Source organism: Nesoenas mayeri (genome assembly GCF_963082525.1).
Source record: "Nesoenas mayeri genome assembly, chromosome: 12".
NCBI lineage: Eukaryota > Metazoa > Chordata > Aves > Columbiformes > Columbidae > Nesoenas > Nesoenas mayeri.
This window is the reverse complement of record NC_137547.1, coordinates 8,004,681-8,017,653: the sequence shown is the minus strand read 5'-3', so window position 1 is coordinate 8,017,653 and position 12,973 is coordinate 8,004,681. Positions and strand designations below refer to the sequence as shown.

At 42.6% G+C, this 12,973-nt stretch overlaps 1 protein-coding gene across 4 annotated transcripts in view; it reads left to right on the top strand.

The window, feature by feature from the left end:
- The window catches only part of NFAT5 (nuclear factor of activated T cells 5), a 53,398-nt gene extending 40,515 nt beyond the window's left edge, over positions 1-12,883 (top strand). For all 4 annotated transcript variants that reach the window (XM_080351731.1, XM_080351728.1, XM_080351730.1 and 1 more), the window contains exons 7-14: positions 1,753-1,887; positions 2,058-2,110; positions 3,209-3,341; positions 3,947-4,024; positions 6,050-6,198; positions 6,729-9,165; positions 9,859-10,105; positions 10,989-12,883. In XM_080351731.1, coding sequence (XP_080207857.1) covers positions 1,753-1,887; positions 2,058-2,110; positions 3,209-3,341; positions 3,947-4,024; positions 6,050-6,198; positions 6,729-9,165; positions 9,859-10,097 — 3,224 coding nt within the window. In that variant the 3' untranslated portion in view covers positions 10,098-10,105; positions 10,989-12,883. The remainder of the gene's footprint in view (positions 1-1,752; positions 1,888-2,057; positions 2,111-3,208; positions 3,342-3,946; positions 4,025-6,049; positions 6,199-6,728; positions 9,166-9,858; positions 10,106-10,988) is intronic.
- The last annotated feature ends 90 nt before the right edge of the window (positions 12,884-12,973 follow it).

The following is a 12,973-nucleotide window of genomic DNA, read 5'->3' as shown; positions in this document are numbered from 1 at the left end:
ATTAGTAGCTATGCTTTGAGATATGCGTGATGAGTAAAAAGCAGAATATCTGAGTGATGACATGCTAAAGGACATTAGAAGAAGAGGAAGAAGGAAAGAAAAAAGAAGTTGTCCTTGAGGCTAAAGTTCTTGAGGCTCTTCCCAGGTTTGCTGTCCCAGGTTTTGTGTTTCTGCAGCCTTAACGTACTCCCAAGTTACGGTGATTGCAGTAAAATCTTAACCAGCCGAGTAGTGCTGATACATAAATACTGGCTGAGTAATATGGCATAAAACGTTGTTGTTTCATTTATTTTTTTATATAAATCATCTCCTCCAGCACATTACATCTGCTTTGTTTGCTACATGGTCTTATAGGTGTGTACTGCACCTTCTCATAATAAGGTTCATTTCACTCATCAGAGCCTGTTTATGTTTTACAACTAATATTGCTGTCAAAGTTTCAGTAATGTTCCTGAAACCATAGGAAAGACATTAAGTAGATGCAGGCCCTTTATTTAAGGTCTACATTTTAAACAGGCTTTGCTAACTTGTTAGCAAACCTAATTCAGTTGCTCTTTTCATAAGTTCATGTGCCTTGAACGTATTTAGTGTTGCGTAATGGTTGCCGAGGAACCCACTGCAACAGTTGTAAAAAAAGCCTTTCAGAAAGGTCATGAAATAATTTGGAGTGTTACAGTATGTGTGTTCTTCTGTGTAAGCCCAGAGAATACTGTTATTAAACACTAAAAATGGGCCATGCACGTGCAAAGCACAAGTACAGGCCTATGCCACTGGGATTTTGTGTTGAACAGAAAAGGTGGTTGAGAAAATATTATTAAAAACTGGAATGATTTCATAACCTATAACATGTGACATAGTAAAAATACATTGTTTTAAAATGTATGTCTGCATTTAAATTGTCTTTGGCGCTCATTTTCATTTAGTGCACGTGGGCTTATTTGATTAATGCTTTAAGCAGCACAGAAATAGTTTGCAGCAGAGTCAGTTTGTAATGTGTCGTATAAATCATCCCGGAGAGGTGGAGGTTTCCAGGGCTGTGATCTGTAAGCCAGTTTCCGGGGTATAAACTGCTGCGATCCCACTTGCAGAGACTTGCGGCTCTTGCAGTTGTATCAGCCGAAGTGCAGAGCTCGGAAAGTCCAGGGATCACGGGGTTTTGGGAGGGACATTAATGCGGGTCCAGCCCCAGCCCTGCACACGGGGACGCCCTCCAGCTCTTGTGCCGGCCGGAAAGCTACGGCATGGGAAAAAAATCTGAGAAAAAACCCAACAGGTAATATGGGAATCGCTACTTCTGCCCTTTTGCATAGCAGAACAAAATGAGCTTCATAAAAAATGTTTTTATGAGCTTAAGGATAAGTTTGTGCTTCAGCTGTATCTGAGGGCTGATGCATTTGTTTATCGCTCTCTGTGCCAGGGAATTACAGAACTGAATTCTCTTCTCTTCAGAACACTTCTTGAGCTTTAGCGTAAACACTGGAAGTTTTGTTTTGAAGATTTAATAAGTGCAGGAGAAAAGGGAAAATATTATTAGTGGATCGTTTACCTAAGTGTGATTTTTATGAGGTCATTACATTTAGTGAGGAAATGCTCGGAACGGTTCTCTTCTGAAAAGTTTTGTCGTGAATGATATAGTAAAGGAAGAAGCTCAGGAATTATTTTGTTCCTTCCTCTCTAATCCTGTAGGAAAAGCTTTTTGTTTTGGATGTTGGTATTGTCTTGATTTCAAGCTGTGTGTTTTTTCAATTGCAGCTCAGCCCGCAGGAGTTCCAGAGATCCTAAAGAAAAGTCTGCACAGTTGTTCCGTGAAGGGCGAAGAGGAAGTTTTTCTGATTGGCAAGAACTTTCTAAAGGGAACAAAAGTGATTTTCCAAGAGAACGTTTCTGGTCAGTGTGAAAGCAGCAGCGGCTGGGGGTGCTGAAGAGCATGTGTTTGGGTTTAGGGGGGTAGATAAAGTTTAGTTGTAGCGAGCAAACCGAGAAGCAGAATTGAGGACACTAAAATAAATTGCTTTATATGGATGTACAATAAATTATGCTTTTTAACTTTCCTTTAGATGACAATTCATGGAAGGCAGAAGCTGAAATAGACATGGAATTATTTCATCAGGTACTTCTGTATTATTATTGTTACTCCAACAATACTCCAACTCTATTTTCAAAGAAAAACAAACAAAAAAACCTCACAAAAAAAAAAAGTCCCCCCCCAAACCTGAATAAGCTTTTCCCTCTTCCTGTGCATTTCTAGAAATAATATTCCTTTTCTTCAAATAAGTTCTTTAGTGAGTCTGGTAGAATATAATGGTTTGGGATTTACAGAAGTATAGTTTTTCAGTTTCTAATTGAGAGCTTAGATACCACTGTAGGAGTGTGGTATGTGACCTTGATCAGCAAGTCTTTGTCCTTAATTAGGATGTAATTAAAAGGCCTACTCCAGGTTTTCCAGCAGCTTTCCTAAGGACGCGTTAGGGCTACTGAGGGGAAGCACATGGTGTGTGGGCCATGGTCTGTACATCTGGCTGGATTTCTGTTCCACTGGGCAAGGTTTTGCAAAGTATTTGTTTATTCTTTTTTTACACACTTAATTGTCTTTATTGGGCTGCGATTAGAGAAACTGAGGTGTAAACAATGTCTGACAAATGTCGCCTTGCTCCCGCTTCGAAGGCAATTCCACGCGTGCACTGGTAGAAATGATTTCGCACTTCTGGTGGGACAGATAGTTGGAGAATAAACAGCCTGTAGATCACTCATCGCTGCTGCTGACTGATCGCAGGCCTATTTTTTGATGTCTGCTCAGTGCTAAATCCGCTTAAATGTCATGTGAAACTGCCGCCTCCATCTGTTCACACCAAATACAAGGACTTGATTCAGCAGAGCGGTGAAGTGTCCGGCAGCGTTCGATGGTGAAGGGATTGCAGTTCAGTAAGGCAGCTTAGGCCAAGCTTATGATTAAAGTACTGGACTTTACAGGTCTTTGCTTTCTTCACCTTCCATTTAACCTGTAAGTTGCCAATGAGCATCATACGGGCAGATTATTCAAATATCTTCTAGCACAGGTTAGTTACTGAAAATATAACTCAATCATGTTTTCCATAATGTCTTTGGTTTTTATGTTTTATCAGTGCGTGTCCCTGTTCTGGGAGGTGTAAATACAATTAAAGTCAATAGTAACAAAGTGATTTTTTAAAATATTATTTTTGTGTTCCAGAATCACCTTATTGTGAAGGTGCCACCATATCATGACCAGCAAATAACCTCAGCTGTTTCTGTGGGAATATACGTGGTGACCAACGCTGGCAGATCACACGATGTGCAGCCATTTACCTACACTCCAGATACATGTATGTACAACACAAAACTGGGGAAAGGAGTGGACAGTTTCACCTGCTAAGCATCTCCTTGCTGATTTCTTAGCATTTAGTCCATAAACCAGAAGTGTTTAATAAGAACATGGATCTTTTCAAACTCCTCTTGCTGGCCTGGCTTTTCTCACTTATGTGGCAAGTAGCTCAAATTCCAGCTCCTGGAGACAGCTGTTCTTAGAAAGTAGCATCCTTTTCTAGTATAAGGTTCAAACTGAAGCTGAGCAGGAAAAAAGTAGAGATCTTACATACAGTGCACCAAATGCACCAAAAAACTACACCAAGCTTTATCCTGAAGGCTGTTGAGGTTTGACCATCTGATGTATTTTATTAATCTGCATTGTAATGCACCATGTAATTGCTGACTGACTGGATTTGGAAGTGAAAATGGTATTTTGAGCACTGTGATCATTGGTGCATTCACAGCCACAAAGTTTTATGTGTGACTCGGAATGTGTCTCTGGGTTTCAAACAACCTCAGTTTCTTTAAGGTATAAGTAACTATTTTGGTTTGCTTTGTGGGGTTTCTTTTGTTGTTTATTTTGTTAACGTGAGGAAGTTTTCAATGTGTTTTGTCTCAACAGCTGGTACTCTGAAAGTTAATGTGAAGAAGGAAATCTCCAGCCCAGCCCAACATTGTTCTTTTGAAGAGGCTATAAAAGGTACTAAATTGATTCTTATCATTGTTGTTAATAATTGAACTATGAATTCTTACCCAAATTTGGAGGAATGAATCAGACATCCTGTGAAGATAAGTCTGTGCTTATAAAATCTGGCCATATTCTTCTAGGGAGGTTTGTTTTCTGATTCTGAATATTTTACTTTATAACTGTATTGCTTTAAGTATATTTTAACATGGGCTAGTATAGAACAAAACCTTCGCAAAATAAACCCAAACCAAAAACCACTTAAAAAACCCCATTTTTGTTTTCATGCCTCAGGCCCTGCAGTCTGATCTTCATTTAATACTCTTGTAAGGGAAAAAGAACAAGAAAGCTGCCTAAGATGGCAGTTAATACAAAGGATTTAGAAGCTATGTACTGCTCTTTTAAGCAGAAACACACACAAGTTGGTGGTGAGGGAAGAGCTGAGTCCTGAAAACCCTGATGGGCCAATGTGGTATTTTTCAGAAGCTGTTGGTGCTTCCAGGGCATCAAGCTAATTAATTGCCATTAATTCTGGCAATTCCCCTTCAGTGAGGGTTTTTTCCTGGCCAGTCTGTCCATGCAAAGTTTATCTTTTTGTTCCGAAGGAACAAGTTTTAGGTTTGCCTGGCTTTTAAGTGTGAAGTGAATTGATCCTTCCGATAATTGAAATGAAGTAGAGGAAAGCAATGTTTCTTAGTTGATTGATAGAACTATGGCAGTGCACAAAGGCTAATGGAAATTTCCATAGGCTGCTCTGCTGAAAGCAGGTTGAAAGGTAAGGAAATTAACGAGGTGATCACAGGTTTGATAGGAATCCGTAGCTTCAGGTTAAAATCATGAAGCCTGTGTTTGAAGTTAATAGCTTGGTCTTGGCAGGGGATGTATTTATTAGTTGACTTTGCAACTTGTTGGGAAGGATAATACAAGATATGATGAGTTTAAACCTGCCGAGAATATTTGGGGGAGAAACATGCAAAAATATTTAGGGCAATGAAACAAGCTGATAAAGGGACTGGTAAGACTTCTGGCACCGAGATTAAAAAGGTGAGGGAGATAATGACTGATGTACTGGGGCCAGGCTGACACCTGTCTGATCCAGTGATCAACCAAGGGGAGACCAGCGGCTTTGGGAGAACATCTGCTGCTCATCAGGGCACAACGTGCTGCTGCTGTTGCTTCATGCCCTCTGCTTAATTTCTGTGATAAATCTTAATTTAATTTCTTACGTGGGTTTTCTGTGAGCCAGCTCTTTTTTGACAGTTCATTCCTGTGCCTGTTGTGCTCTGGGTTGATCATGAACCAGAGGTCGCACAATCTTGTCTGCTCTATGTACTTCATGTCTCCATGTGTCCCAGCTTGCCATTCCTCACTGTTCTAAATGATAAAGACCAGGTGGGAATCTCAGCTTATGTATATTTTTAATGTGGATCAGGAAAAGTTCAAATTAAAATTTAAACATTCATTTTAAGAATCCAATTTTCTACTTAAAAATAGAAGAAACAGACACTACAGAAGCAAAATAACAGTTTGCTTTTGCTACAGAGCTGGCATGCAGGGTTGTCAAGTTTTTACTTGACTAGTCATTTAAGAGAATTAGGATACTGTCTGAACACTTTGGTCACTCTGTTCACATGCTTATCTGAAAACAGACATTTTTCAAAATGAAATAGGAAAGTTGTACAGTTAAAGTGCAGTAAAGTTTAAAATCTGATAATTTGTGGAGTCTTGAGCTCTCACATTTGTAGCTCAAACAGTTGGTGGACGGCTGTCCTGGTGTGGGAGGATACAGAATGAAAGAAAAATAAAACCAAGGCTTTGCTGTTAGTCTTAAAAATAATCTTTGAAGGTTTGAGTGTTTTTTTAGGATTATTCACAGTATTCAAATAGTTGCAGTGATCTCTCTGCATGTTGACATCTTACACGAGGGTGAGAGCTCTTAGGGTAGAGCTGCACCGTGGAACGGGGAGCAGGGAAACGAGGAACCTGCTCTGCACAGCGAGTGTTGATGTTCCATTGCCTTTCCCTTCTTTGTGACTGCAGCCGTGAAAGCCACCAGCTGTAACCTGGAGAAGGTGAACATGCTTCCTAGTGCCTTGATAACTCCGCTTATGCCAAGCAGTATGATTAAGAATGAAGATGTGTCTCCAATGGAAGTAAGTGCAGAAAAAAGGTCTCCCCCTGTCTTCAAGGTGAGTTTGGTTGTGTTCTGAAGACAGTAGCTGTAATAGTCTAAGTTACCTCTGCCTATCAGTCTGTGTTCTAATAGTGGAGAAGAGTAACACAGAGGGACAGTGTTGTGTCTGAGATAGGTCTGGGCAAAACGTATGATCAGAGAACATGATTAAAATACTAGATGTTTTCCTTTGGAAGTAACTTATCTTGCTCCTGCATTCAAACAAATTGATTGGTTAGTGATACTGTGATGAACTTCTTTTATCCTGTGACACCAAACGAGTAAATTACTGTAAGAATATTATTTTAATCACTTCTAGGATTGTTTTCATTAAATTATGCCTTGACTCCTTCCATGAAGTAGCATAGAACGACTGCTGGTCGTTTGCTTACTTGTTTGGTTATGTAGGGAGAGATGCGTAGCCATCAGATCTTCCATCTGATCTTGCCTGAACATAGTGGATTGGTGGATATCTTATAAGCTTATGCTTAAGTTATGGTTATGCTGAGTAAGCTTATGAATTGCTTAATGTTTTGCTCTTTTCAGGCTTCAAATGTGGTTGGACCAACTCAACAAACATTGGAAAACAGTATGTCCGGCATATCAACTTCTGCTTCCCATTTACCTTCTGAAAATGAAAACCAGCAACAAATCCAGCCGAAGGTGTATAATACAGAGACACTAACTACTATCCAAACGCAGGATATTTCCCAGCCTGGTAACTTTTCCACAGTCTCTACTCCGGGTCAGCTGCAGAACAGCGATGCATTATTGCAGCAAGCTGCACAGTTCCAACCGAGAGATTCCCAGACCAGGGAAGTCTTGCAATCAGATGGCACAGTGGTCACTTTGTCACAATTAACTGATGCATCACAACAACAACAGTCTTCACTCTCGGAACCAGCACAGACGTTGCAGCAACAGATTTCATCGAGTATTTTCTCATCGGCGAGCGGTGTGAGTCAGTTACAGAACACTATCCAGCAGCTGCAGGCTGGAAATTTCCCAACCAACACTGCCACCGGCAGCAACAGAAACGTTGACTTGGTGCAACAGGTACTGGAAGCTCAACAGCAGTTATCTTCTGTTTTATTTTCTGGTTCAGACAGCAGTGAGGATGTTCAAGATCAGCTAAATGCAGATATCTTTCAGCAAGTTAGCCAGATACAAAACAGTGTCAATTCTGGGATATTTTCCTCATCAGACACAGCTGTCCATTCCAGACCAGAGAACCTTCTGCCTGGACGAGCTGAAAATGTTCACTCTCAGCCTGAAAACGCGTTGTCCAACCAACAGCAACAACAACAGCAGCAGCAACAACAGGCGATGGAGACTTCTGCGGCAATGGTGATGGGAATCCAACAGAACATTTGCCAAGCTGCAACACAGATGCAGTCTGATCTGTTCTCATCAGCGACGTCAGGGAACGGAGCCCTCCAGCAGTCACCCGTTTACCAGCAGGCCTCTCACATGATGAGCGGGTTATCCACAAGCGAAGACATGCAGATGCAGTGTGAGTTATTCTCTTCATCTCCCGGTGTGTCCGGAGGTGAGGCCACCCCCGCTGCTCAGCCACAGGTCTCCAACAACGGACCTTCTATGTTTCAGGCATCAAATTCTGCAGATGGAGAAGAAGCTTCAGGTCAGAATAAACAGATGCAAAGTACAGTATTTCAGACCATGGTTCAAATGCAGCACAGTGGAGAAAGTCAGTCTCAAGTTAATCTCTTTTCATCTACCAAAAACATCATGACTGTGCAGGCAAGTGGAACCCAACAGCAAGGAGGTGGGCTGTTCCAGCAAGGTGGAGAAATCATGTCTATTCAGTCGGGAAGCTTTATGCAGCAGTCTCCACATTCACAAGCTCAGCTTTTTCACTCTCAGAATCCTATTGGTGATGCTCAAAATATATCACAGGAAGCACAAGGCTCTATTTTTCACAGTCCAAATTCCATTGTGCACAACCAGCCCAGTACCAATTCCTCAGACCAGCTGCAGCCTCCCATGTTCCACTCGCAGAACGCCATGGGAGTGTTGCAGAGCTCCTCCGTTCCTCAAGACCAGCAGTCTGCCAACATGTTCCTTTCCCAGAGTTCTATGAGCAACCCTGCAACTCAGGACGAACAGATGTCCTTCTTTACAAGCCCAAATCCTATTTCTCCTCTTCAGGCAGCAAACAACACTGAACAGCAGACTTCTTTCCAGCAGCAGCCGCAGATAGCTCATATCCAGAGCTCCATGCTTCCCCAGGACCAGCCCCAGCCCCAGCCTGCTCAGCAGGGTTTGTTTCAGTCCCAGGTGTCGCTGGGCTCCATGCAGTCCAGCTCACTTCCCCAGAACCAGCAAGGAGCCATCTTCCAGCCTCAGCATTCGATAGTTGCTATTCAGAGCAGTCCTCCATCCCAAGAGCAGCAGCAGCAGCAACAGCAGAACATGATGTTCAGTAACCAAAATGCAATGAGTACCATTGCTTCTCAAAAACAGAACATGATTTTCAATCCAAATCAAAGCCCAGTTCCCAATCAGGAGCAACAAGGCCAGTCCATTTTCCATCCACAGACTAACATGGCACCAATGAACCAGGAGCAGCAGCCCCTGCAATTCCAGAGTCAAACACCAGTGTCTTCTCTTCAGAACCCGGGGTCCAACCAGGCCGAAGCACAGCAGCCAGCCATCTTCCATAACTCACCCCAGATTCAGCTGGTGCAAGGGTCACCGAGTTCCCAAGAGCAACAAGTCACCCTCTTCATCTCCTCAGCTTCCATGTCTGCCCTGCAGAGCGGCATGAGCCAGCCGGAGCTGCAGCAGTCTCCCATGTACTCTTCTCAAAACAGCATGGCAGGAATGCCGGGACCTGCTTCTCCTCCACAGCAACAAGCTGCTTTATTTCACAGCACAGCAGGAGGAGCCATCAACCAGCTGCAGAATTCTCCTGCCTCATCTCAGCAAACGTCAGGAATATTCCTCTTTGGCATTCAAAACAGTAAGTGGTAGATGCCTGATTCTGAGTTTCCAGTTTAGAAGAGCTACTGATTGGAGTCCACGAGACAATGATTATTCAATTCTAAGATGTTTCCTTACCAAAAGAAGAAAATCGTGAAATAAGTAGTGCAGCACTACAACTGAGAATATACATGCTCATCATGTTGCTCTCAGTGTACACTTATGTTGCTGATTTTGCTTGAGAACTTTTAGTTTAAATATCTGTTGGTCTTCTTATTAGGATTAATGTGACAAAATAATCTTAGAATTTTGTCTATATTTATAGAGAAATATTAGATATAATATCTATTACTTGCATATGTATTGTTAAAATGGAAGGAGCTGGTGGGTGCCTTGGCTGAACCGAAAAAGGTGCATCTGTAATTAGTAAAGACAAAGGATGGGCATACTCAACCCTTATGCCATACGTTTTGTCTTTCTTCTAACTAGTATTGTCCTCTGGTTGTCGTGTTAGTGGTGTTCAGTCATGATACAGAGTCTATATATTCACTATATGCACCTTGAACTTGTACCCTGAGAAGTGGGGAGCAAGGGTGTCCATGGGAACAAAAGCACCTGCAACTTTCTTACACAGTTGATAGGCTATATGGATGGATGCAAAGACGCTGGCTGCTTCACTGCATGTATTAAGCTGATTGAAACGCTCCTTTGTTCCTCCCTCCCTGTGTTGCAGACTGCGGGCAGCTGCTGCCGTCGGGGCCGGCGCCACTGCCGGAGGAGCTGATGGCCATGGGGCAGGCCGGGCAGGCGCAGAGCGAGGCACAGGCGGCCGTGCCCACGCTGCTCTCCCAGCAGATCTCTGAGACCCCTCCGCTGCCCTCAGCCATGGCAACCAACCAGAACATGGAGAAAATAGGAGATCTGCTCGTGTCCTTGCAAAACCAGGGGAACAATATGGCTGGCTCGTTTTAATTAGTCAAGTAAGTCGGGTGTTGGGGGTTTGGGGTTCTTTCCTGCCATGCATGCTTTTGGTCTTTGCTTCGGTGTGTATCACCGTGCTCTAGGATCAGCTGAAATACCAGTACTGCTGAGCTGAGAAGATAAACCAATGACTAGAGCTGAGTTATTAAAACCAGTCAGAGGTCAGAATTTGTATGAAACAGCTGGTTGAAACTGCATCTTGTTCAATTGCTGTGTGTTTTGTCATCTGCTGTCACAGTCTAGGACCTTATTAGGAAGGAGAGTAGATCAATGACAACTTGGCAGATAAAGGTGTTATGAAATATGAGTGTAGCTAAAAACTTAAGGCTTATAGAGTAAATAACACCTCAGGTCTGTACCAGTCTGAAGTTGCCCCCTGGGTTGCAATAATGTAATGTGAAAACAAGGTAGGGTGGGATAATGGGGGCTGTTGAGAGTGTGTGATAGGCCGAGCCTTGGTTAAAAACGAGCTGCGCGCTCAGCTGTTGTGGGCAGTGTCCTGTGCCTGGAAGGTGCCTCGGCAGAGGGGAGAGGGGCTGCGGTGCAGACCAGCGCAGGAACCGGGGACTCTGGAATCTCGTGTTGGCTGCGGTGTGTAGCCTGGCTCTAGTTCAATGTGTTGCCATCCAAATCCCCCGCAAGCTTCACTTAAGTGATACAGTTAATTTTCTAATCTAAACTGTTTTGTATATGAAGTTATGAATGTTAACAATAAAAAAAAGTGGAAGGCGAGTAATCATGCTCTATGGAAGAGTTCTGCATTCCAATAGCCGTCTGTAACTCCGTGCCTGCACTTGCAAGACGGAGGAGCTGCATAGAAGTAAGAGAATGACTTTTGCTAGTCATGCCTAACTTTTTTTTGCTTGTTATTTTTTTCTGCAGAAGTTCTGTGAAGAAAAAAGTGATGATTTCCCAGATCCTCTCAGACCTTCCGACTCTGGATTAGGCTTTGTGGAACCAATTGCTTCTGTCAGAAAGCGGCCCTCTTCTCTAAAGAGCACACACGTGGCCAAGTGCAGCGTCTGGCACCTCGGGCTGTGCCCGCAGTATTTGGGATTTGTAGTGCCAATAACACTGAAAAGCTATGCTTGTGGGGTTGTACTGTTACCAGACTCCTAAACCGCATTGACAGTGGGGTGCTCTTTTAATTTAAAGCATATCTGGTCAGTTATTATTGATGTTAGAAGGTAATACGTGTTACCATGTTTACTTTTATTTTTCCCCTCCTCTTCCTTCTTCACATCCCTTCTTTTGACTAGAAAAGCTTGTGAAGCAGAAACATCAGATGCCTGTGACGTGAGCCGTGACTCGTAGCTGTCAGCAAGGGAAGGGACTGTGTGTTTTACAGTCGAGTGGGAGAGCTAATACTGCAATTTATTAATTACAGTAGATGGCAGTGAAAATATTGATAACTGTAATAAGTAAGCAGAGAATTGCTTTCTACCGTAGATAGCCAGAGGTGGGGGCTTCCCATCGGAGAATGTGACTAACGGTTTTCCACATCTCTTACTGTACATAGAGCGAGGGTTTGGTGGCTCCAACAGCATGAAGAAATGAAGGGGAACTTTCCCTTAAATTTTGCTCTTAAAATCTTACCCTCTAAAATACCTTCAGCTTGGAAGAACCGTTCCGCCTGGCTGAGGAAAGAACCGCATGGCCCGTGTGGGTTAGAACCCGCTTAGGCTGTGTTATCTGTTCTCAGACCTGCGTTCTCCCTTTCATTCTTCTCATAGTTTTCCTTTTCTCTCCCTCAGTTTCATACTGTGTTTTTTAAAAAAAGACATAAATATCCTACTGGCTTCAAACATCAGAAGCAGCTTTTAGGAATCCGTGGCATTCAGTTGCTTAGTCAGTGGGAGATTTGACAAACAATCCAGGATTAAGGAGGGAGGAGGCACTTTCCCCAGCACCTTCTGAATGCAGGACTCCCCCTTAGCTGGGCATTTTCCAGCTGTGACTGGTGGAATTCTTAAGCTTGGCTTTACTCCAAGTAGGGGGCAAATTACATCATTTTTAAGCATTCTTGAAAATGTCACTTCATCCTGGGCTGTTGTGTCTTTGTAGCACATTGAGCTCATTGCAGCTTTGAAGTGATTTTTTTTTTTCCCTACCAACAGTCCCCAAGTCTGGTTTGTCATGTCTCAATAGAAAAAATGTTACAGAATGTAAAACCAACCCACTCCAGACCACGCAGTTGTCTTGTGAGGCATGTGCATCTTCTGGGTGCTCCGACTCTCGGGCAGTCTGATATCTCACTACAGCCTTGTCCCCGTTCGGGAGCTGTTGGAGCGGAGCAGCTCGTGCCGGCGGCTGCCATGCCTGGGTAGGGTGTAGTTGGTATCATGTCCTTCTTCATTTTTGTTATTTGAAATAACAAAGAGTAGTCTGTAAATGGTTTTTAAGTTACTCTAGTCTGTTTACTGTGTGTTTTTCCCTTCCCTCGTGTGCTTAGTTGAGCCGTGTAGAGTTTTTGTTCGTTTTAATGGATTTTCCTGTTTGTCCGTCTGTCATAACGTTCACTTGCTCTTTCTGTCTCTCTTTCTCTCTCTCATTGAGAGGCATTGAATTACGTTTTCAGTAGTAAGGCTTCTTGCCGATATGAAGGGAACTTTTCAGAAAGAGACCTGCTCTGGGTCATTTAATTTTGAATACAGTTTTCAATCGTTCAAGTTTTGGATGGTTTATATCTAATGTGTGTTTCATTTTTTTGGAAAGCTATATTTTGTATTTAGGAAATGGTATACTATTTTGCTACTTGTACTGAGTGAGTACATTGGCATAAATATAAAAATTTATATATATACATATATATAAAATATTCTTTTTGCCACACATTTTTGTGGTAAATTTGTGAGTTTGTCTGATGT